The sequence below is a fragment of the Pelodiscus sinensis genome, chromosome 2 (assembly GCF_049634645.1).
Source record: "Pelodiscus sinensis isolate JC-2024 chromosome 2, ASM4963464v1, whole genome shotgun sequence".
Classification (NCBI taxonomy): domain Eukaryota; kingdom Metazoa; phylum Chordata; order Testudines; family Trionychidae; genus Pelodiscus; species Pelodiscus sinensis.
The window spans coordinates 156,903,318-156,927,715 of record NC_134712.1 but is presented as its reverse complement, the minus strand read 5'-3'; the positions used below and the strand labels follow the sequence as shown (position 1 = coordinate 156,927,715).

Genomic DNA, 24,398 nt, shown 5'->3' with positions numbered 1-24,398 from the left:
TCCCTTTTCTTTGTATCTATTCCTGCTATGTTATCAGCATCTTTACTGTCAATCTCCCAAACATATTGAGCCAGATTATGATCTCTCACACCAGGGGATCTCCAGTGACTTCAGTTACATTACTTCAAATATAACCACATGTTGAGATCAGACTCTAACTCAGGGCTACTCAACTTTTGAAGCCCCAGGAACTCACAGCACATGCCGAGGGCCGCAACTTAAGTGTGGTTGCATATACATGCAAATATATTCAAATAGATTCTTTCACACTGACGGTCACGAATACAAAGATTAAGGCAAGACTATACAACACGCAGGCCCCATTTAAGTCAGTTCTGCTGATATTAATAAAATACAATATTTATGCGATTTCCACCCATATGACAACACTTTTAATGAGCAATGACAGTCCAGGAATTTAACTACTAAAATGCGTATCAACAGAAGACCATTATATTGACGCGCCATTGTGGAGCATGTTCCTAGGAAAGCCATGTTCAAAGGATCCCACCTGGGGACCACATGCTGAGCCTCATGTAAACCCAAACCGCACCGTGAGCCGCAAACAAAACAGGCTGTGGGCCTTTGAGTAGCTCTGCTCTAAAACATTGTGTTTATGTGTCCTTGGGCCAGCTTCAAGTTTTAACAGACATTTCATGGATCATAATTAGATAGAGACTGAGTTCCTCCAAAATCTTGCACTTTGTGTATTCATTTACTAGAACTGGTAAGAAATTTTCTGATTAACATCTTTTTCATTAGAAAATTATAATTGGTCAAAACTGAAAGTGTTTAAGGGAGAGGCTTAGTTTTGATAACTCTCCCGATTCAAACTTTTTTTGGGAAGAAAATAAGGTTCTGTTTGGCATATTCAGAATAAAAAGTCACATTTTGTATCAAGATTTTATTCATGTATGCTATATTTGACCCAATACAGGTTTTTTTCAGGATAAGGGTTCATGAACATTTTTGAGATTTAGAATTTCCTCTTAGATTTTGGGATGGGAAAAATTTTGAACTCTTGAAAATTCTCCCAGAAACTCTTTCCCACCCAGCTCTGTCATTTCCACGAGTGAAAGGTGGATGTGAAACACTGCCAAATCAAAATATACCATTCATTCATAGTAGTGTTTTTCACCCACTTTGCAGAGTTTGAGTTTACATTTACGTAAATCAGGAGTAAGGACACACATTAACATGTGTAAAGGAGACAAAAAACAGACTTAGATACTCTAACTTTCTGTAGGTGTTTTTTACCTCTTTATGTGAGTATGTTATGGCTTTATTTGGTGCTTTCTTTTTGTAGAACTGAAGCTCTGGGCTGTAAAGCTGTAGGAGCTCTTCCTTTCTCTAAGAGCAATATATAGGGATCATTTAGCAATAGCTTTAGCACAAGTATCTGTTGTGCTGGTGGAGTTAACGACAGTAAACAAGTTTACCACTCAAGATAAAGCACTGGGAACTAAAAGGTACATTTTCAAAAGTGTTTAATCATTCTGAGTGCTTTAGTTTTCAGGAGCCCAACTTACACCACTTTTTAATTTTCAGAGAACAGGTACTCAGCACTTTCTGATAATCAAGCCCCTTTAAAATGTCGCAAAATGGGAACCCACAAATGGATGCACCCAATTTCTCTTTGAAATCTTAGGTCTTGCATAGCTTCAATTGCCTGTGCATTGAATATGGTGGAAGGTTTTGGGATTGTCTGACTGTTTGTTTTTGGGGAGGGGTGAGTTGAAGGCTGCTTGTGTAATAACAAGGAAGCATATGAGCAGGATGAAAGAAACGTCATGGTGACAGAAAGAAAACTTGATGACGAGAAGCCTAACCACAGAGGGTTTTGCATGTTGCCAGTTGTAGCCTGGCACTCGTTTTTTTTTTTCAGCCGAGGTGATCTGGTTTAACATCTCAGCAGAGAAAACACAAAAGAACTAGACAGCGTGATCCAAAAACAAAACCCAAAGGGGTATTTTTTTAACCTCAGTTTCTTCTATCTTATCACACGCCTAACCGCAGCACATTTCTGCACCCCTTCTTTAGGTGCCTATGAGGGCATCTGGTAAACATAATATGGGCTTTCTTAGTATCCTTGTACTTTTAGCTTCTCTTTGCACAGCCTTTTCCATTTTCAGTGTAACATCCTTCATCATGCTAGGAAGTATGTTAACTCTGTGGATCATTTCTAAAAGGCAGACAACAATCTAGAACAAATCTGAAACTGGGACTGTCTCTTGCACTCATTTCATTGTTTGTATGTTACATCTGGCTAATCATGTTGTTTTTCTCTTATCTTCTTTCCAAGGAAAGTATGTTAGTGAAAGAAATTAAATTGTCTAACTAGCAGTGCCGGGTTAGGTGGTTTTGCAAGCTTTAAAGGTCAGAAGATTTTATAAATCAGATGCTTCACAATGCATAATGATACTCAGAAGTCCACGCTATTATACAGTTGTTATATGAGCTAATTTCAGTTAGCCTTATGATATATTGCAAGATATTATGAGATTTCATGCAGTGGTCCCAATTCTCTTTCTCTCTGGTGCAATTCCTTGGAAGTCATTCGAGTTTCATTCTATAACCGAGATTCTAATGAGCAATTTTTATATGATATGTTATTACAGTAGAACCTCAGAGTTACAAACACCAGAGTTATGAACTGACCTGTTACCCACACATATCATTTGGAACCAGAAGTACACAAACAGGTATCACAGATCCACTCCTTCCCCAAAACAAGCATATACAATATAGTACTGTATTTAAAGGTAAACTACTAAAAGTAAAAGTAAACTATAAAAAAAAGACAATGTAAGGATATTGTTTCTGTGGTTAAAAGCAGCATTTTTCTTTTCCATAGTAAAGTTTCAAAGCTGCATTAAGTTAATGTTCAGTTGTACGCTTTTGACTGAACAATCACGATGTTTTGATCAAAGTTACGAACATTCCAGAGTTCTGAAAATCTCTGTTTCCCGGGGTGTTTGCAATTATGAGGTTCTGTTGTAAGTATCACAAATTTGGGGTAGTAAAATTCTAGTCACTGTCAGATTAAAAATAGTCCTTCTGGAACAAATGATCAGAAATTGATAAATGTATGTCTGTGCACAAATGTACCCTTCTACTAATAAAACCATGGATTTGCATGCACACAATAGATACTTTAAAATGCAAATAGGTATGTGTATGTGCAATTGGATGGTCTGCACACAGCCAAGTCATTGTCCATTTGTCCATTAAAAAAACAGAGTTTTGCACACACACCACTGTGACTATTTTAGAAAATGTATCCCAATATTAGCCCTGATTCTCAGTTGTGCTGCTATGGTGGCACAAAGTCACAGAAATGGTGCTTTAAACAGCTATAGAGGGGATTCCTCATAATTAAAGAGAATCCTCAGATGACATACAGTTGCTGTTCTGGCTGCAAGCCACTTCTGCTGATGTAAGAGCATGGCAAAGGAGATTAGAAAAAAACTCACGGAAGGCCCTTGGTAGCTAGATACAACAAAGAGCAACCCTAAAACTATTCCTGTGTAGTACTGTTGACCAGATCAGCTTTCCTTCAGCCATTGGATCTGTGTGGGTGACATATAAAAGTTATTTTTCCCCTTCTATGTTGAGCACAACTTAGCTGGATCAACTCTCTTTGGTGACAAATGAATTTTCCAACACATCCATCATGTTTTAATCAGGAGATATACCTATCTCATAGAGCTGGAAGGGACCACCAGCAGCCAGTGAGTCCAGTTGTCAGCCGACGGTCAGGGCAGTGAGTCCCTTATGACCGGCTGAAGTTCTTTTAAATTGTGCTTGGTTCTGTTACAGCAACTGAAGGAGTCAGGTTAAAGCTTAAACAGTTACTATTTATTGTTACAGGGTAAACTTAGTTGTTAAATGCTACTGCTGTGTTACAGATAACACAGACACTACAAAGGACAGGACAGAAATTACACTAATAAGTCACTTACAGGTACCATGAACCCTTTTGGTTCTCTGAGCTCTTATTAAATGCATGCAAAATAGACACATAGCAGGTATATATTCTCACCCCTGCGTTCCAGACTTGGCGTGGCCAGCGTCTTTCTCTCAATCCCTCGGGAAGAAGTAGGGCGAGGTTGGGCGTCCCACAGACCTCGGGAGACAATCAATACCTGCCAGCAGGTATAGATGATTGGAGCTCAAATAGGGTGGGCTGCTGAACCTCTTTTATACCCCTTGGGTCATGTAGGCTTCTTCCTGGGCTCAAGTGGCCATTAAGGAAAAATGGCTTTGAATGCCAAGTTTCCCACGAAGGGTGCAAAGCATAATTTGCACCTGGGAAAATGCAGACAATGGGCACCTCTGGTATGTGATGGGCGAAGATTCCTCTCCTGGGACAGTGCAGGCGTGTCAATTACTGGTACTAGCCATCAGGGCGACGGGAGGCCCCGGGTCGTCAGCTAGCCCATTTACTGTCTGGTTTCTGTTTATGGTAGAGTCAGGGACAGGCAGCAAACCTGTGTTCCCAGGGCATCAAAGGCTGACTGCCTTTCTCTTGCTCTCTGGGGGGGGGAGGGGAAACAAGATGGGGCTCGTGGAAAAACAAGATGGGGTTTTTGTGTCTGGCTACATTCCACCCCCTTGACACGCCTCACTATGTCCCAGAACGCAAGATGGCGGTGATGCCAGCACCCTTTGCCCTCCTTGGAGGAAGCTAAAATCGCCCTATCAGCAGGGTCTGATCAGATAATTTGGATCAAGGGATTGATTAGGATCGCTTCCCAATGCCATATACCAGATCTGTGCAGAGGAGGTAGCAGTGTACACAAAATGCCTAACAATACATAGAAACATGCAGCAAGCAATTACAACAAGTAAAATGGTTAATATAGTATTTACAATAGAGTGAAGGAAGGGAGTTAACGAAAGTCCTAGGTGTTGGGCTAGACAATCTAGCCATGAGGCTTTACATTTTTAGTTACAGCATGTCTTATCCCATACCGTTTGTTGCCACTTCCCTTGCCTTCCGCCCTTGACCTCCCCCCAGAATTATTTAGAGGATTGCGGTAGTCGCTGTCATCAAACCATACCGGTCCCCATTGGAAGATGTCACTTTGTTTCACCAGTTATTTGGGCTGAGAGGGACAAACTCGATTCCCAGTCCAGTAGAGGAGTCAAGTAAGGTGTTCTGGTACAGCAGTAGCAGTTGGGATGAGGAAGAAGACCATGGCGAGTTGGAGTACCATGTCTCATTTCAATAGTCTGTAACTAACAACAGTGGTTGCAAGCACAACAGCAAGCGGTATATATATACAAAAAGTTCATGGTGGTGTCCCGGATTCACACCAGCACTTGGAGGGATCCATCCCACTGGAGCACTGTTCAGGGATATTGCCTCAGTTTCCTGTAATAAAACATAAGGTTTGCCGGTCTTGGATATAATCCAAGCCTCAGTAATGGTTATTGGTGTTAGCCCAGCATCTGCAGTGGTCCAGACTCCTTTTCCCTTATAGGAGTGCAGTACATGGGTTTGTGTTCCCAAACTGGGGTGTTGGGACAAGGGCTAGTAAGTGGTTTAGTCCCATGATTGTAGACAACCCTGTTGTCCATCGGGTTGGGTAAGCAAAACCAATTATTGAAACAATTTCTACTCCAGTTAAAACATACTTCCACCCTTGCTTACTGGTGGGTAGTGTACCAATATAATTTACTTGCCAGGTTGCCCATAGTATTTTTCCATCTCTTAGTTTGGCAAACCATTGTTCTTTTGTTATATGTTTCCTGAGTTCAGCACATAGGGTGCAAGCTTGTACCAGATCTCTGGCTTGTTTGTGGGTGATAGGCCACCCCCTGGCATGTGCCTGCCGCACCAGCTCTCTGTGTGCCCCAAGGTTTCATGTAGCCAAATGTACAGGTGTTCCCAATCCACCTGGGCAGCAAAAATTTGTACTGCTGCATCTGCTAGGTTATTTAGCTGTGCAGCTAGAGTGTTGTTTCTTTTGGACACATGACTTATGCTTAAGGCATGTTGGGTTGCATGCTGGTATAACCATTTCCAATATTCTAATCTCCAAACAGGCTTTCCCCCTATTTCCCAGTTAGTTATCCACTGGGTGGCTCCAGCCCATACAGCATAGGAGTTAGTGTAGATGGTACTGGCCCCTGCCTCACAAGCTAATTGATTGCTGCCAGCTCTGCAAGCTGAGCTGTTCCTTCTATGTTTGTGGACAGGGGTGCAGTGGATGTGTCTGCTGAAACAGCAACAGCCTTCCCTGTCCACTTTCCTTTGAAATAGCCAGGCAGCCTGTATTCACATATAATGTTGAATTTAAAAGCAAGCCAAAAGTGTTATTAACTCAGCCTTGAAAGAGACAGTTAAGTTTTAAAGCTTGAGTTTCTAAACTAATAATTTGGTTTCTAAAAAGTTAAATGTCCTTAAGAGTTGAATGCCCAACAGAAGCACTAACTAATTTGTGCCTTGTCTATTTGCAATTTTAAGCAAGAGGACATTATCCAAAACAAAATAAAACTAGTTCATTTGAAACCCACAAAATAGGGTTACAATATGTAGAGCTCATTCTTTATGCAGTTAACCAATTAAGTTTCAGTAGAATTCTTAATTTTTCTTTGCAGATTTAACAAAAGTGTCCATAGACAAAATGTTTACATTTGATTGTTTCTTTGCATAGATGGTCTGCATAGTGCTTAAGGAAGAGGCTGCAAAGAAACAAGGTGTCATTTTTAAAACAAGATTTCCCTTCACCTATTACAACCATCACTTAATTCCTTCCACACTCCCACAGAGTCCACCTTTTATCTTCACATTCCCTCAAATCACTTGCTTTGTCCTTTTAAAGAAAATGTTTCATTCCTAGTAACTTTCTAATGTTTGCTTTACTTTCCTTATTCCTTCAACCATGCCCATATAGGACTCCAAACTTTTTGTCTTCCCTTTTTCACATGCTAAATGACTTTTCCCAATGAGACCTCTCCACTTTTGCATTTCTACCTCTCCACTTTTGCAGCAGAGGCTTTTACATTTTTGCAGTTTCATATCTGGATTCTTATATTCAGACAATTTTGCAGAACACCTCTTTATAGGTTTTCCATAGAAGACAAAAGCTGCAGCTGTTTCCCTCTCCATTGGAGCCAAGGGTTTACATATTTACAGGTAGTTAGCCAATTTGTAGGTCTGAAATTGTATGGACAAGCAGTTAACACTTGATCAGACCAAGGGCTATGCCCGAACCTTTGCAAGATTTTGTTTAAAAGGGGTAACATCTTTTACAAATGCCAATTTCTCAGTCTTCTCTCTGCCTTCTTAAAAGACTGCTTACATTTAAACTTTTCCTAGTATACCCAACCTCCTATTTCTTTCTTTCTTTCTGGAGGGCTACAATTTGAACTTTCTGATCTCAGCTAGTTTGCTAATCAAACTTAGCTATTACCTGCAAAGCTTCTTTGTGCTGCCAGCTAGGGCATTTGCACCACAAAGGGAATCACAACCTGGTGTGGCTCCTGGAGCTTTCACAGCATTTTAGTCTGTTTGCAGTTTTTACTCATTCTATAGTTTACAGGAAAATGTGCAATCTTTGTTTACAACATTACTTAGCCACATTAAACTTTGCATAGGTTATAACTCTCTCTTTATGCTCACAGTTATCCTGTACCTTCATTAAACAACTTGGACTGAAATGGTCTTACTGAAAGTAAACCAAACCAATCTGTTTTAAACCTACAAACAAACAAGATTACTGGACCTTAAAACTTCATTTATTTACACTATATATATATATATCTACACACAGATACACATACATTCTCTCTGAACCTTTCTTACACTATTTCTACATAGCTATACAACAATTACATTCCCTTTTTATTCATTGGGGTAGTTCAGTTCCAATAGAACCCCTTCCCTTTAGAGTTCTTTTAGCAGTCTCTCTAATCAAATGTACGAATTTGAATCAAATTTGCCTGGGTTATTTACAGACATTCCTTTGGAAAAAGGGCCCATTTTTCCTTCAGAATGACTGTAAAGAAACCATAGTTTTCTATCTACACCATTTTAGCATTTGTACAACTGCTCAATTCTCTCCATTCTCTGCAGAGTTTAAATTCTCTGTGTTTTCCTTTTCTTAAAACACTTTCTTATCTCAAAAATAAAAACTGGCCTTGTTTCAGATATTACTCTTGTAAGTATGCTTTAAGGATTTAGATTTCCAGTACTTACTGCCTTTTTCTCAGTTCTACCACAAGGCTTTCAATCTTATCTGTTACCTGCCTGCTTGTCTGGGCCTGATCCTGTTTTCCTTGCTAAATGGAAAGTGGCTCCTTTCCACAGACTCAGGCTTTGTCCCATTCTTTAGCTTGCAGGCAGTTCTATACTTACAGAACTGCACCCACAAATCCTCAGGATTTCCCCAATCCTTTCCTAACATTTCTCTATCCCATTTTGGGTTGCCCCAACCTTCCTGGGCAAACCCTTTCTCTATACCACTAAAATCCATGTCTATCATGACAGGCTTCATGTTGCTGTATGTGAACCAGTAGCACAATCCTGCCGACTACGCCAATTCTGTCAGCCGACGGTCAGGGCAGTGAGTCCCTTATGACCGGCTGAAGTTCTTTTAAATTGTGCTTGGTTCTGTTACAGCAACTGAAGGAGTCAGGTTAAAGCTTAAACAGTTACTATTTATTGTTACAGGGTAAACTTAGTTGTTAAATGCTACTGCTGTGTTACAGATAACACAGACACTACAAAGGACAGGACAGAAATTACACTAATAAGTCACTTACAGGTACCATGAACCCTTTTGGTTCTCTGAGCTCTTATTAAATGCATGCAAAATAGACACATAGCAGGTATATATTCTCACCCCTGCGTTCCAGACTTGGCGTGGCCAGCGTCTTTCTCTCAATCCCTCGGGAAGAAGTAGGGCGAGGTTGGGCGTCCCACAGACCTCGGGAGACAATCAATACCTGCCAGCAGGTATAGATGATTGGAGCTCAAATAGGGTGGGCTGCTGAACCTCTTTTATACCCCTTGGGTCATGTAGGCTTCTTCCTGGGCTCAAGTGGCCATTAAGGAAAAATGGCTTTGAATGCCAAGTTTCCCACGAAGGGTGCAAAGCATAATTTGCACCTGGGAAAATGCAGACAATGGGCACCTCTGGTATGTGATGGGCGAAGATTCCTCTCCTGGGACAGTGCAGGCGTGTCAATTACTGGTACTAGCCATCAGGGCGACGGGAGGCCCCGGGTCGTCAGCTAGCCCATTTACTGTCTGGTTTCTGTTTATGGTAGAGTCAGGGACAGGCAGCAAACCTGTGTTCCCAGGGCATCAAAGGCTGACTGCCTTTCTCTTGCTCTCTGGGGGGGGGAGGGGAAACAAGATGGGGCTCGTGGAAAAACAAGATGGGGTTTTTGTGTCTGGCTACACCAGTCCCTACCTCCCTCCTGGCAGGACAAAGTACTATCCCTGATAGATTTGGTCCAGATCCTCAAGTGGCCCTCTCAAGGATTGAATTCACAACCTTGGGTTTAGTAGGCCAATGCTCAAACCACTGAGCTATCTCTCTCCTTCTGCTTTATAGCTCATACTCTATAGATATAGAATTTTAACATTATACCCAGTTAGAAATTAGAGTAATAAATTGCCTAAGTACACAGTCAAAGAATTATATAATAAACCACCTTTCCCATGGATTGATTCTTGCATCCTGCACTGAATTTAGCTTAAAGGGATTTCTGGTCACTCTATGGAAAATTAACACCTGTGTATCATCATTCACCCCAAGATTTATTTTTCTAGGGAGCACATAGCTGTCTGAAAGTACTTTGGAAGCAGTTCTTAAATGGGCATTGTTATTACCCACAAAATATACGAATCCACAAAAGGGTGACATTTGCAAACTTTACAATCCCTTGTACTTAGCTGAGTCGCAGGCTGAAACAGCTTGTCATGAAAGATGTGTCTGCTTGTTTCTGGGCAGTCTGGGTAATTATATAGTTCAATGGTTACCTATCTTGAACTGGAAGAAGACAAAATAGTTAACTGCTAATGCCAATAACTGATTACCTCCTATTCTATATCATATCAAAATGGTCATTTTTTAACTATGCATGGACTCCCTCTCGGTCCTTACATGCTTTTTACTCCTCCAGCTCTCTTTCAGTCTGCTTCTCTCTTCCCTTTTCTTCCTTTCCCAACAACTCTTGCCATTTAAGAGTTGATCTTTCAGTTGTGCTGCCCTCGAAATCTTTCCACAATCACTTTGCATCACACATGAAAACTTTACTTTTCTCTTTATCATTGATGGTCAGTGTATAGCATTTTGTATGAATTATCTTGTAACATACAAAGGCTCAATCTTGCTAGTTATTGAGTACTCTTGCCCATCTAGCAAAGCACTTAAGCAAGTGCTTATCTTTAAGCAAGTGACATACTTCAAGTTCAACACATGCTTAAATTATTTGATAGATTTGGCCATAATCCAGGATGGATTCCCTGGATCATATTGTATCATTGCACATCTTTGTTTATTTTCTTCATATGGGTAGTTAATTAAGACACCAGTACAAATTCATGTTACCTTGGATTTTCTAACTGTCTTAAACAGCTTGTATTTGGTAAAAATGTATTGATGGTTCAATGCTCTGTACCCGATAGAACATGAACAAATATATATATATATATATATATATTTTTTTTTTAGGAAAACCACTCAGAATAATATATACCAGAAATCATACTTGACATCTGGATAACTGCAGAATTATTGTAGGGTGTAGTTTTCAAATTATGAGGCCCCTTTCTTAGGGGACAAGGTGGGCACAAGGAAGTTATCAGAAGACTGAGGTCCTGATTAGTTGCAATTTTTTTTTTTTGTTTCTTCAAAAATATTGTTGATAAAATAGGAATATGTCTCTCTAGCTGAGTCTTCAGTTCCAGCCAGTGGGGAAGTACAAGGAGACAGAAGGGTACAAGATGTGAGGGGGAGTGATCTCTTCCTGTGCAAGGTGGAGGGTGGGAGGTGAGAGGTAGGAAGCTCATTTATCTCTTCAGAACCTGATGTGTATGGTACCTCTAGGGAAGTAGTTTCTCCCTGTTAGCACAGGCTCATTCACATGCATACTGGGGATTGTGCCAGGGCCAGAAAGGCCTGCGGCCCGTGAGGGCTTGCCTCCACTTACCCTGATTCTTGCTCTGGAGATCAGTCTTCCAGGATTCGATATAGTGTGTCTAGTACGCATCCCTATCAACCCTAGTATTACACAGTGGGGACTACACAGTGGGGACACTGCAGAAATTCAACCTAAGGTATGTCAACTCCGGCTATACTATTCTCATAGCTGGAATTGCATATCTCAGGTTGTCTTTCTCCCCTAATATAGACCTGGCATGAGTGACTTAGGGGAGTCCCAGGACCACGAGGATAGGAATGCAGCTCATTTGTCTGTGTCAGGCTGGGATCACCCTTCTGGAGCATGTCACCCTTGCGAGCTGACAAAGGGTGCTCATGGGCTCTGTTCCCAGGCCCCAGGCATCCATAGAAATACTGTTTCTTAGAAGGAGAGAGCCACATATATGACATGAATCTTGAATGCATAGGGAACATTCAAAAAAAAGTTTAGGGACCTCTGTTGCAGGAAATTTGCATATAGGTAAACAATTTGCCTCAAGAGGGATACCTAGATGCCATGTTTGATATCAGAACCTAAATCCCACCTAAAATGTAACCCATGTTTGAAATATTGGCCTTAGGGTTTTGTGAACCACTTGTTCTAGTTCTTTTTTCTCAATGAAATGTTATTATTGGTCATGAGTAGTATACAATCAAGTAAAACCCACAATTTCAAAACAAGATGAGAAAAACTGGAGAACTGATTTTTGCTCTCTAATCAAAATTGAGCTCATGGGCCATATCTCCAGCTTGTATAAAGTATTGTGACTCCATTAATGTCAAAGAAGTTGTAACAATTTACACCAGTTGGGGATCAATCTTGGTGCTTCCATACAATATAATATCACACAGTTACACCCTGTATCACTTATCCACATTGGAGATAGAAACACAAGCTAGTAGCTTTACAACAGTCTATGATTGATTATTTCAAGCTTGCACTCATTTAATTTAGTTCTTTCCTACCCTTCCCCCTTTTAACTTTTTCCTGTAGCACTCCAAATATCCCTGGATATACTGGCAAGGTTCATTGGACAGCAACCCACCCGGCAAATTCTAATCTTCCATCAACATCTCCATCGATAATTACACAAATGCATGGGTAAGTAAGTGTAAGACATATTGCACAATTTATTCAGATACATTAGAAGAAAAGTCTTAATTATAATTATTTAATTAAAAACAATTAAATTTGAAGCATGATATTTCCGTGTTTTAAAGAAAAATATCGGGAGTCAAATCCAAGATCATTCCTGATTTTCATGATTCCTTTAGAGCTTACCACAGGAATTCATTAAAATATATATTAATTCTGAAGGTAACCAGGAGTCCTAAAATAGTGATTGTTTCCGTGTTATGTCATGGGTATGTTGGCTAGATTATGATCCCTGTGATTATGTCTAGATTGAGATCTGTCTATTCTGGAAATTTTAGACTAACTTACATTTAATAATGACAAAAATGAGGCTGCATTTTGTTGGGTGATCTGAAGCCCTCAAGATATAGATGCTTTCCTCACAGAAAATTGCTGAAGATTGTCAGTACTCTGTTTTTCCCTTCTATACCAGGTTAATCACTGCAGTGGCTGAGTGCCTTATGAAACATTTTCATCATAAAAGTCTCTCCTGTGATTCTACATCCTGCTTTCTTTCCCAGAAGCTGCTAGAGAATTATTTAATAATTATTCATTGTCCTCTTCCATATAAGTTTTTGTATGCCCCTTTGAATCTTGGACTATTCCCCCTCCCACTCCTCCTACTGATGTACAACTTCACAATTACATTGAAGTCTCCATTAATTTCAAAGGCCAGGTCCACAGTACGGTGGAAGGTTGGCTTAAGGCGCACAATTCCACCTACACGTAATGTGTAGCTATAGTCAACGTACCTTATGGAAGAAATACTCCCATTGACTTCCCTTATGTTTTGTTAGTCTGTAAAGTGCTACCAGACCATTTGTTGTTTTTTAAGTTTATCCTCGCAAGCAGTAGGACTACTGTCGTCAATGGGGGTGCCCTCAGTGTTTGATTTACCAGACCCACTAAATCGAATGCTGGAAGATTGACTTCTGCAGTGTTGATCTTTCTGCAAGTGGAGACGTGACCTAAAACATTTATCTTTTAAACACTCTTTTATTTTGATTAGTTTTAAAACAATATACACTTATGCACCACTGATACAAGCTTTGGGAAGCTGACTAGTTACTAAAGAATCCTCTGTCAGAGCAGTTTATGATCGAGCGTAACCCACTGGCACACTCTCCTGATACCTTTGCCTTTCTTCTTGTGTGGCTGTACTTGGAAAATAGGCATTCTTCTGTAATAGTAGTTTGCGGGTTACAAAGATTGAAAATACACAAGAAGGTCTTGGAGATTTTATTGGCTAATCGAGCTGAACTCAATCAGCTTGCTGTAAGACCAAGTTACTTTTAAATGTCACACACATTTATGCTGATGTACTTCTGCAGAAATCACTGGCAGCATTCAGACAAATACTAAATTTCAAAAGCAAAGATTCAGGTGCAAATGCAATCTGAGAAAGTAAAATATGTCTGTTATTTCCTTTGGCTTTCTGTGGGGTTATCATGCAAATGCAGTAAGCATTGCAACTAGGCATTTCTCTCATACTACAATTAGACTTATTAAAAATAGGAACATAATTTGTCATGATATTTGCAAAAATAATCCATATGGCAGGGCATGGATTTTTTTTCTGTAATGCATGAAGGGATTCTTGTCCTGTACTAATAGGGTCTCTCTGGAGAAAAGGTAGTCACAGGGCTTATGTAAGAGATGTATGAGAGAAAGGCGGTGTGTGAGAGAGCGTATATAAAACAGGTACTGTGGACTAAATTCTTCCATCATTACTCATGCTGAGAATTGCCTTTCTCTATGAGTAAATAACAGATATATTTCAGTGGGACAACTCATGAAATGAGATACTACTCACCATGAGTGAAGATAGTGGGATATAGCCTTATATTTGAAACTGGTGTCTTAAATACAAAAATCCAGATCCTGTGAGAACCCAAGAATTGGTCAGCCTAGTATACTGTATATTGAAGAACAGCATGTGCAGTTTCATCTTGCACCTTTTGAAATCAATGGAAAAAGTCCCACTAATTTCAGTAGTGCAGGATGAGGCCATTAATGAGCTGTGATGGAGAGGTGAATTCTGATGTTCCTGAGTCAGATCACTCTAACCAGGAAATGGAGTGGATTTTTTAATGCATCCCTACTCTTCTTTTGAGAGGAGGTTATCTAACTTTCTTATTGCTTTCATGGATGACAATCCATTTTGTTTCTACATTTCGGCCTTTGTGGATTCCCCTTATTGTAACCTTATAGATATGTTGGGCTCTCAACGGATATCACTGTAGCTACCTCATTTAATGTGTTGCACTGTCATTGTTCTGCAACTCCTACTTAGAGACAATTAAGAGAAACCTAGGCGATAACAGTAGTCTTCTTCTGCTAACATAATATAATGAATGTTCATATAAAAATATCAGCTGTAGACAGACCTGGCAATATTCTAGACAACGTCTGCACTTTATTTAGTTTGAATAGAGATGCACAATATCTGGGGTGAAATTCATTAAGCTCCTTATAAACCTGCTGAAATCAATAGGTCACATAGGCTATAAAACAGCACAAAACTGTCTTTTTATCATTGAACATGAATATATTATTCTTTTATAAATAATTAATTAATTAGTTAGTGTGGTTCTCAGATACTGTGGTTTTGAATGATAGATAATTTCAAAGTCTTTTAACATAACTAAAATATGGGAGCTGAATACCACTTTAGAAATATTGTGTCAAGACATGAGCTACAAGGGTATGTTACAGAGGATGTAGAATGTTTTTGTTTTGCAACATTTTATATTTTGGTCTCTGTTTGAAATATCTATCTGCAGACATTTATCAGAAAAAAATCTATAGACTACATAATGTGGTACAAATACCATGATCTTATCATTACAACAGAGTTATGAATATCTCAGGAATGGAGGCAGTTCATAACTCTGAAATGTTTGTGATTCTGAACAAAACATTATGTTTTTTCTTTCAAAAGTTTATGTCTGAATATTGACTTTATGCAGCTTTAAACTTTCCTATCCAGAAGAAAAAATTGCTGCTTTCAACAATCTTACTTTAAAGGAAGGTAGCACAGAAACTGTTTCCTTACTTTGTCACATCTTTTTATACAATTTTTCCTTTTATTTCTTTACTAGTTTACTTTTAGTATGATACAATATTGTGTTTGGTTTATGTTTGTTTGTTTTTTGGCCTCTGCTGCTGCCTGATTGCATACTTCCTGTTCCAAATGAGATGTGTGGTTGACTGATCTGTTCATAACTCTGGTGTTTGTAACTGTGAGGTTCTACGGTATTAAGCCTTCTTATCTTTTCAACTCAGGGTTATCACAAATTTGTTTAAATAAGTAGTATACTTGTAATTGAGCGCAGATAGCATTTGATTGCTTTTGGAAAGAAGGATTGGTTTCTTTCAGCTTGCTGTTTCTAAGATTTTGAGCTTGTGGCACTTCGTAAGAGAAAGAAAGGGAGTTTTAAAAAGGAGAATGGATTTGTTTGGGGAAGTGTATGCAAAAGAGGTAAAGTAGGATTTAAGACATTTGGACTCATTCTACCCTGATTTATACTCATGTGACCCACCCATTGAAATCTGTGGGGCTGTATAAGTGTAAATAAAGGCAGAATTAGACTCACTCATGTGTATGTGTGGTATCCCTTAAGTATATACAATGCAACATAAATTAATTCTTCTAATCAAAATATGGGAAAGCAGTAACAAATCTTTGTGTTCTTAGTACAAGCAAATGAGTTTGCACTCATAGCACTTACTTTCAGTAAAACCTGAGTCCTCAACCATTGCTCCCATCACAAGCCAAGTTCTGTCCTATTACCAGTCTGAACTTCGTGCAGGAGAAGCAGGGGGAGGCAGGAAGTTACAGCTCCTTGAATCGGATGTCTTTTCTGCACCAATTCTAGCCCTGATAAAGATTACAATAGAAATTCTTCTACCTTACATCACTGGTATAGAGTTCTTAAATGGTCCACATGCCAGGGGCTGGGAACATGTGGTGTAGGAACTGCCTGTGCTAGATTTATGCTATCAGGAAGTTCTCCTGTGTCAAGGGAATTCCTTTCCGGGTGCTTGAAGTCATAATCTGACTCGATGGCTCACCATAACACCTCAGAATACACTGGAACATTTTGCCTAGGCTGGGTGGGGAGAGGGTTCCACCAAAGACTGTTTTGATGCATTTCTTGGCACCATTGTTGAGCCAGCTGAATCTAATAGTGTGGAACTGTTGTGAATTGCATAATTTTCCCCCAAAGTCAGTGGTCACATCAGTTAGCAAAGAATGTGTTTCTGAGAAATGTGAAAAAAATATTTTTAAAAAACCTTTTCTTTTTTTGTACTTGCAGATACATAGCAAAGTGTGGATACTCCTCTCGATTTAATCACCACGGCCCTTTGTCTCAAATACTTACTCCAGTTTATCCTCAAAATTCTTTCAACAAGGTAGAAAGAGAAACAATTAAGGTTTAACAAAAATGAGTCCGGCTACCAGTTTGACTGCAAGTCTCAATGACAATGGTGGGAAGGAAGGAAATGTGTCGAGTATATACTCCTTAAAAATGGGACCATAGTAAAAAAATACAGAAGTGGGTGTCTGGTGGATGTGCTAGTCTTTATTATGTGGTCTTTCTATACTCAGTATGTATGACTTGCTATTGTATCATTTCAGAAGTAGGAAGACTCTTCTGCTTGAAAGATAGTTATTGTATTGAGTTGCAGTATTATTATAGAAACTGGTGCAATAGAACAATTAGCCATAAATACTGTATTCAATATGCAGTGTAGCCTGTATATATAACTTTTAAAAAACATATTAAAAGTAGTCATCCAGCATACCTCTCATCAGTAGCTCTTAAAATTCTTTACAAGGGTGGGTAGCATACATAAGGTAAGATTATAGGCCAGGGTTTCCAGCAACCCTCCTGCATGATGGACACAGTTCATCAGTGTTAGCGTCTGGTGCATCACCAGACACTTTATTTACCTGCATGTCAGTAGGCACAGCTGCTCGCATCTCCCATTGGCGCAGTAGGAATGTAAAATCCTAAGTTAACCCACTAAACTGTTTTACTGGTAGCCAATTAAACGAGTGCCAGCGGGAAGGGCTGCCCCTCCCCCCCATTATGGGCAGGGCTGCTCCATCTGGGCTGGACTGCCCCCTCCCGCAGAATGCCAAGCCAGGCCCAACGAGGCGAGCTCTTGCTGGACTGGAGCACCCCTGCTCATGGTGTACCTGGCCAGGTCTGCTGTGCGTGGAAGCTGCTCTGGCCAAGCTGGAGTGCCCCTTGCTGGTGGTGGGCCCCAACAGTTACATGTCACCTTACGGGGTGATGCTTTCCAGTTAGCCAATTAACCATTCACATCCCTAGGCCATGGTATGCTAGATACAACAGCCTATCTTGGATTCCATATGGTGGCACCATGGCCAAGTATATGCATCGCACTCACTCTAGTCCCTAGCCATCCCACTGGCACCAGGGTCTGTGAGGGGCCTGTGTATGCAGCATATTTCCAGTGAGAATATTCTCCCACAGACCGCTAAGGGGGTTTCTGTGGCTCTTATATACTGCATAGTGGTGTACAGAGTCCAGGCCTGGTCAAGGGTGGGAGAGACCCCACCCACACCTCCTGAGAAACTGTAATATATAGAAGTTATGCCCAATGTCACACAGCAAGATAGTGGCAAAGATAAGAAAAGAACCCAGACCTCCTGACTCCCTGACCTGCATCCTCACTACTGGATCATACTAGCTTCCTTTATTGGCATGTAGTTTGGTGGATGTTCTCACCTTCCTCACAGCCTCTCATCAGCCCAGTTGGCTTAAAAACAATAGGATTTGCAGTTCATATAATGTTGTTATGATTACTAACTTGTCACAACCTTCAGTGTGAGTAAAGGATAAAAGGGCCAGATCCCAGAACTAAATGAGACCCAAGGTTTAAAGTTATTGTTTGGTTTGTGCTTAAAGCCCTGTAACCCAGTGTGCGACCAATTACATGTCTGGTATGTGAGAACGGGGGCAGGCAATATAGTGCTCTCCCCAAAGTATAATGAATGAAGTTGTGACCTGCTACTTAAACCCATGCAACATGTCTGTCAATTATTCACCTTGTTTGTCCTGGTCAGTGTGCGCATGTCTCTGAATCTACTAAACAGAAATTTTAATTTGCACATCAGGGAAGTGGATACCCAGATGCATATTTAAATGTACAGTTACTTGGTATGCCAGTACATGTGGAATTTTCAAAACTAGATGGCTGTGTCTAGACTGGCAAGTTTTTCCGCAAAATCATCTGCTTTTGCGGAAAAACTTGCCAGCTGTCTACACTGGCCGCTTGAATTTCCAGAAAAGCACTGACGATCTCATATAAGATCATCAGTGCTTTTCCGGAAAAACTATGCTTCTCCCGTTCGGGCAAAAGTCTTTTTCCAAAAGACTTTTGCGCAAAAGGGCCAGTGTAGACAGCATAGTACTGTTTTCTGCAAAAAAGCCCCGATCGTGAAAAAGGCGATCGGGGCTTTTTTGCGGAAAACCGCGTCTAGATTGGCCATGGATGCTTTTCTGCAAAAAGTGCTTTGGCGGAAAAGCATCCTGCCAATCTAGACGTGCTTTTCCGAAAATGCTTTTAACGGAAAACTTTTCCCTTAAAAGCATTTTCAGAAAATCATGCCAGTTTAGACGTAGCCGATGAGTATATGTCTTTTTCCTACATAATTACAGAGACTCTTACGAATTTCATCCTTTATGTTTTATTGAATGAATATGTAATATGTACTATACAAAGGCACTTGAAAGTTTGTTGTCAGCTCCAAATGCTACGCTATCAATATACATGAGAAGGAGAAGTGTTCACATTAATTCCTGAGGGAATTGTGTGCCATTGCACAGGCACAGAATTCATGTCCCCCTCAGATTTATTTCCTTCCCCACAAAAAATTGATTTTCTCAATGGGAAGCAAAGAGAAGCCACAAGAACGGTCATGCGACCCTCCCCAACAGTAGGTTTTGGGGCCAAGAGCAGCTGACACAGAGGTAAATCACTGTAAGGAAGTTGGTGGGACTGGGGCAGACCCATTGAGTGGCTCATTCCCTGCTCCAGGCTCAGCTGCTAGTCCTAGCTGGTGCTGGAGGAGGATGGGAGTTCTTCTTCCTCTCCACAGCATCCAGGGCCGGGTCTGATCCACTCACAGATTTCTCCCCCAGGCTGCAAGAAACTCTTCAAACTCCCCCTCCCCTGCTTCCTGCACCCATCACTCCTCAGCAGCAAGGGGGAAGGATCACTAAAGGGAGTGCTCCCCTATCCACCTAACCCTCATGCATCCAGACCCCCTCGTACCCTAAGCCTCCTGCTGAGCTCACCCCTGCACGCAGAACCAAGCCTGCTGAATTCTAGGCCTGCACCTGGAGCACCCTGAGGAGTCATCCACACCCAGTTCCCCACCTCACTGAGCCCCAATCAACTGTACCTGAATCCATCTCCCTATTGAACTCTATCCTATCCCCGCTCCCAGATCCCCACCCCTGCTGAGCTTCACCTGGACCCGCCTGCAGAGTCCCATTACCATTGCATCCAGACAGTCCGCCTCAACAAACCCCAGTGCATCCAGATTCCCCACTGAGCTTCCCACACCCAAATTGTCCCACACAGAACACTCTCCACTCACATGTAGCTTCCACCATACTAACCCCCTCTCCACACCTGGTACACATGGCATAGAGGGACAGGGCCCTGGGGATTTCGGGGGCAGGCCTGGTCCTTGCACTGTGTCACGACTAGGTGCAGTCTCACCACTGAGTCTCCATACCAGGGAGGAATGGCAGAATGATCTCCCACTCTGTGCGGCCAGAGGCCTGTACTCCTCAGTGCCATGCCGGAGCCTCCACATTCAGTGACAAATAAAATTAGCAGAATTTTAAAATATTGTGTGCATAATTTGGGTGCAGCATTTTTTTGGGGGTAGGTGGATGCAGAAAGCACCTCAGGAATGTCAAATTAAATCTTCTAGGACCCTGGTCCTCCCCTGAGCCTGTGTAATGTCCCATTGGGTGGAATGGCATTGCAGGATCAGGGCCCAACTTTTAAAAGTCTGAATCCCACTGAAACAAACAGTTATCACATTTTAAACTGGAGATGGGTCAGACCCACACATTCCAAAGAAAAATCCAAACTTCTCCAAAGTTCAAGTGGGTTCAAATTAGGAGTTCCGCTCCTCTCTCTTAGATTATAGTGTACATGATAGACACACATAGAAAGTACAATGGTTTAAAGAGACAGTTGTCAAGTTAAAAAATGTGGACGATGTTCTAGATGGTGTAAATTAGTCTAACTCCCTTTGATGTCAATGAACAGAAATAATGTTCAATTACTTTAGTGAAACTCTGGCAATTTACACCTGCTGAGATTCAGGATCTCCATATGTTTAAAATAACAAAATGAATGTCCTTTTATATTAGAATGATATAAAAGAATGATATGCAAACATAATAAATGATAACCAAACATAATAAAAAAAATCTAAAAGGTTGGTTTACATTTAATTGTTAATGCTGTTAGACCAAACTGAGAAAAATGAAAAAGCAAATGGTGAGAAAAGAGGGCCAATGAAATGCTATTAATATTAGTTTCAAGTCACTTTCACTTTCTACGAGACATGCATTACCGACGGAACCCTTCATCTTTTGGGTTTCAAAGAAGGCAGAGCAAAAATGTGTACATCCAAATGACTCCTTCCCTTATCTTCATCTAACTGGCAATACAAGCTGTGCACACGCTTAAGCACCTTGCTGAATCAGAGCCTTAATATGTATCTGCCACTTATAAAGCAGCGCATATATAAGTCGCTAATGAATCATTCCTGGACCTGCCCTGTTTTGCTATGGCATAGGTACCTAGATGAACAGGAACAGAGTTGGCTTCCGGTGTGCAGTTAAACCACTGCAAAACAATACTGTTGAGATAGAAACAGTTTCCTGGGTAGAAATTGGTTGTTTTTCTTTTAAAAATAAGAATTTAAAGCTGAACATTTAGGGCACAAAAAGAAATATCACTCACTCATAAACTATAGAGACATCATTGCTATTTAACCTGCAGGCTTTGGAAATGAATTAACCTAATGTCATTTGGTATAAAATAATTGTCATGACACTGTGAACATGCTTTTAATATAGCAACCTAAATATGTATGGTGAATAAGCATGTCTTCAACTACTCCATTCTATACTTTCTTAAATACCTTAAACAAGTCCATCTGTGTTTTGAAAAATGCACATGTATAAAAAAACTAAAATATATTTGCTGTTATTTTGCATAGTATGTGTAAAAATAAAACATTCTGACATGGAAAAAACTGTAGGCTACAGCAAAACAATTTATTTACATAAAGTTTACAGACTTGTCGTAGTAGATTCTCCTCCTTCTTGCTCCTTTCAAGGCCAGCACCAGAAATATGCATTTTAAAATATTGGTTTCTTTTGGTGTCTGTTATTTTATTCCTAATGATTCTCATCTGCCATCTAGTAAAGGTCACAGAAATATTAATGTACTTCCAAAGCAAGAGGACCAAAAAGCTTAGCTTTCAACATAACTTAGAATGTAGTGATGCAAATTGCAAAAAATCAATGGCCTGTGTCTTCTCACAGAATTATTTAGTAATGAATATCCAAGTGAAAGAGAAATGTCTGTTGGGTAAACAATACACATAAACAACTATGGTAGAAAATTATCAGATATCAGAAAATGTGATATTCCTGATCCTGAAAATGATTATGGAGAATCTAATTTACTTCAAGAGGTAGGATAAAATATTCAAAAGCTTCATTTTATTTCATTTTAGACTGAAGCATTTTTATTTACTAAAATGTTATCAAAATAGAAAAGCATCACAGCTGAAGTGGCAGAAATCTGTACAACATCAAGGAACAATTTGAAAGAGAAAACATTTAATTGGAGAAAGACTGGTAGACTAAATGGTAACATTAATTAAATCAAAGTGTTGCCCAGTTGGTGGCTAGAAGCTCCTGGTTTATGCTGAGTTTCAATCAACTACTTTTACCTTTGTTCCCTTCAGAATTACCTAGTGATAGGCAGAGAGATCCAGTCTGGTGGGGCTGGAATTGATGGAGATCAATACAGGAGTAAAAACATTTTCTTTGTGGATGGAAGAAATCTGAACCAATTGGTGCAGCATGTGCATGTGGCTACCTCAGAGAGATTATTCTTCAAGAGACACTCCCTCAGAGCTGATATGGAACAGATCCTCACCACTTGCTCAACAGGGCTCTGTGTAGTATACTGAGATGGGAATAACATATTATGTTTTATGGGAGGATGCTGAGGGATTTGGGCTTATTTAATTTACAAAAGGAAAAGAGTGGGGGGAGGGGGAATGGATAGCATCCTTCAACCACCTGAAGAGCTTCAAAGAGGATGGAGTGAAGTGGTTCTTCATGGTGACAGATGACAGAATGAGAAGCAATGGTCTCAAGTTGCAGTGGGGGGGGTATAGGTTGGATATTAGGAAAAACTATTTCACTAGGCAGGTGGTGAAGCACTGGAATGGGTTACCTAGGGAAGTGGTAGAATTTCTATTCTTAGAGGTTTTTAAATCTCAGCTTGACAAAGCCCTGGCTGGGATGATTAGTTGGGCTTGGTCCTGCTTTGGGCAGAGGGTTGGACTCGATGACCTCCTGAAGTTTCTTCCAACCCTAATCTTCTATGATTCTATTAGGAGAGGGAAAAGATGGAGCAGAACAGTATATCCAACACACTGCAGAGTAATATGAGGTTGGGAAAGTACAATTGTCGATACAAGAATTAAGGCCTAGGCACCATGGCTAACAAAACCCGCTTCTCTTATACAAATTATTATATGACTTTTAAAGAGGAGTAGAGGTCAAGACCTCAGCTTAATGTCTCATCTGAAAAAATAGCATCTTGCTTCAAGAGAAGAATGAGGCATTGGCTCTAGACTTCCATAAAAATCACCACAACCCACAAAATCCTTTCCTGGATTTTTAGTGAAGGTCTCTCATGTAAGTACTGTGGAGAGTAGGCCTGACTGCTGAGCTCATGCGATCTGACAAGATCAACTGTGTGAGCTAGCATTTCCTTTGCTAGCTTTGGTAATGAGTAAGAGTAGCAGCTTTCTGACAAGGTGTGTACACTATGGATTTGTCTAAAATGCAATTGAACATCTACAGAGGCTAACATCAGCTGGCTCAGTCTTGGTTGCTTAGCCTTTGTGACCTTTGCCCCTCATCGGGTTCCAGATCTTGGGCTCCCTGTGAGCTTGAAGATGCACACTGAAACTTGATAACCCTGCAGCCTGAACCCTGCAAATCCAAGTCAGCTGACTCAGGGTGGCCAAAAGTATTTAATTGCAATGTATACCTACCCACAGCTACCAGTGTTTTTGTTCTCCTGTAGAATTTATTATTAATGTTGGACAGCCTCTAATTGTTCAATGGCTGTGTAGGAGTAAAGGATCCTACACAGTTCTTTGACTGTGGACTGTATTGCACATCTGCAGTTAGTGTCGAGAACTTAGCCATCTTTATTTTAAAATCAAGTTCCTTTTATTTAAATTTGTGTAGACCCTGACTGTCATCCATTCTGAGCAAATCCCTTTAGCTCTCTCCCTGACTCAATTTTCCCATCTATAAAATGGAGCTAATAATACCTTCTTTTGCAAACTACTTTGACGTATATGGATAAATAGGGCTAAATAAAAGGTATGTGATGTTATTATTTTATTAAAAATCATTTCAAAGCAACACAGAACTAATTTTTTGTCCTTTTCTCTTCACATTGCACTTTGTTATTTCTATGTTCAACTGCTAGTGAATTTTTACTGCATTTCCTAGGTTCAATTTCAGATTTTTTGCTGACAGCCTTGCTTGTGGACAATTAAATAATTTGGGTAAGCAGTCACCCTAATCAAAGTGTTTTTCCAGCTAATTAGCAGATCAGATATCAGTGAAAAGCATATAATTGTATTAGCCACAAACAGTTTGACACGGTAAATATGCTAGTATTTACACAGCTGAAACAATGATACAGTCAGCAGACTGTAAACCTAATCAACTTGTCCTTAAAATGATTTGAGAAAATAAAAGAGAAATGATTGAAAT

At 40.2% G+C, this 24,398-nt stretch overlaps 1 protein-coding gene across 1 annotated transcript in view; it reads left to right on the top strand.

Annotated features, from left to right (window-relative positions):
• The window catches only part of SPMIP7 (sperm microtubule inner protein 7), a 53,751-nt gene extending 36,893 nt beyond the window's left edge, over positions 1 to 16,858 (top strand). The window contains exons 8-9 of the mRNA XM_006136376.3: positions 12,154 to 12,261; positions 16,614 to 16,858. Of these exons, the coding sequence (XP_006136438.1) occupies positions 12,154 to 12,261; positions 16,614 to 16,737 (232 nt within the window). The 3' untranslated portion in view covers positions 16,738 to 16,858. The remainder of the gene's footprint in view (positions 1 to 12,153; positions 12,262 to 16,613) is intronic.
• The last annotated feature ends 7,540 nt before the right edge of the window (positions 16,859 to 24,398 follow it).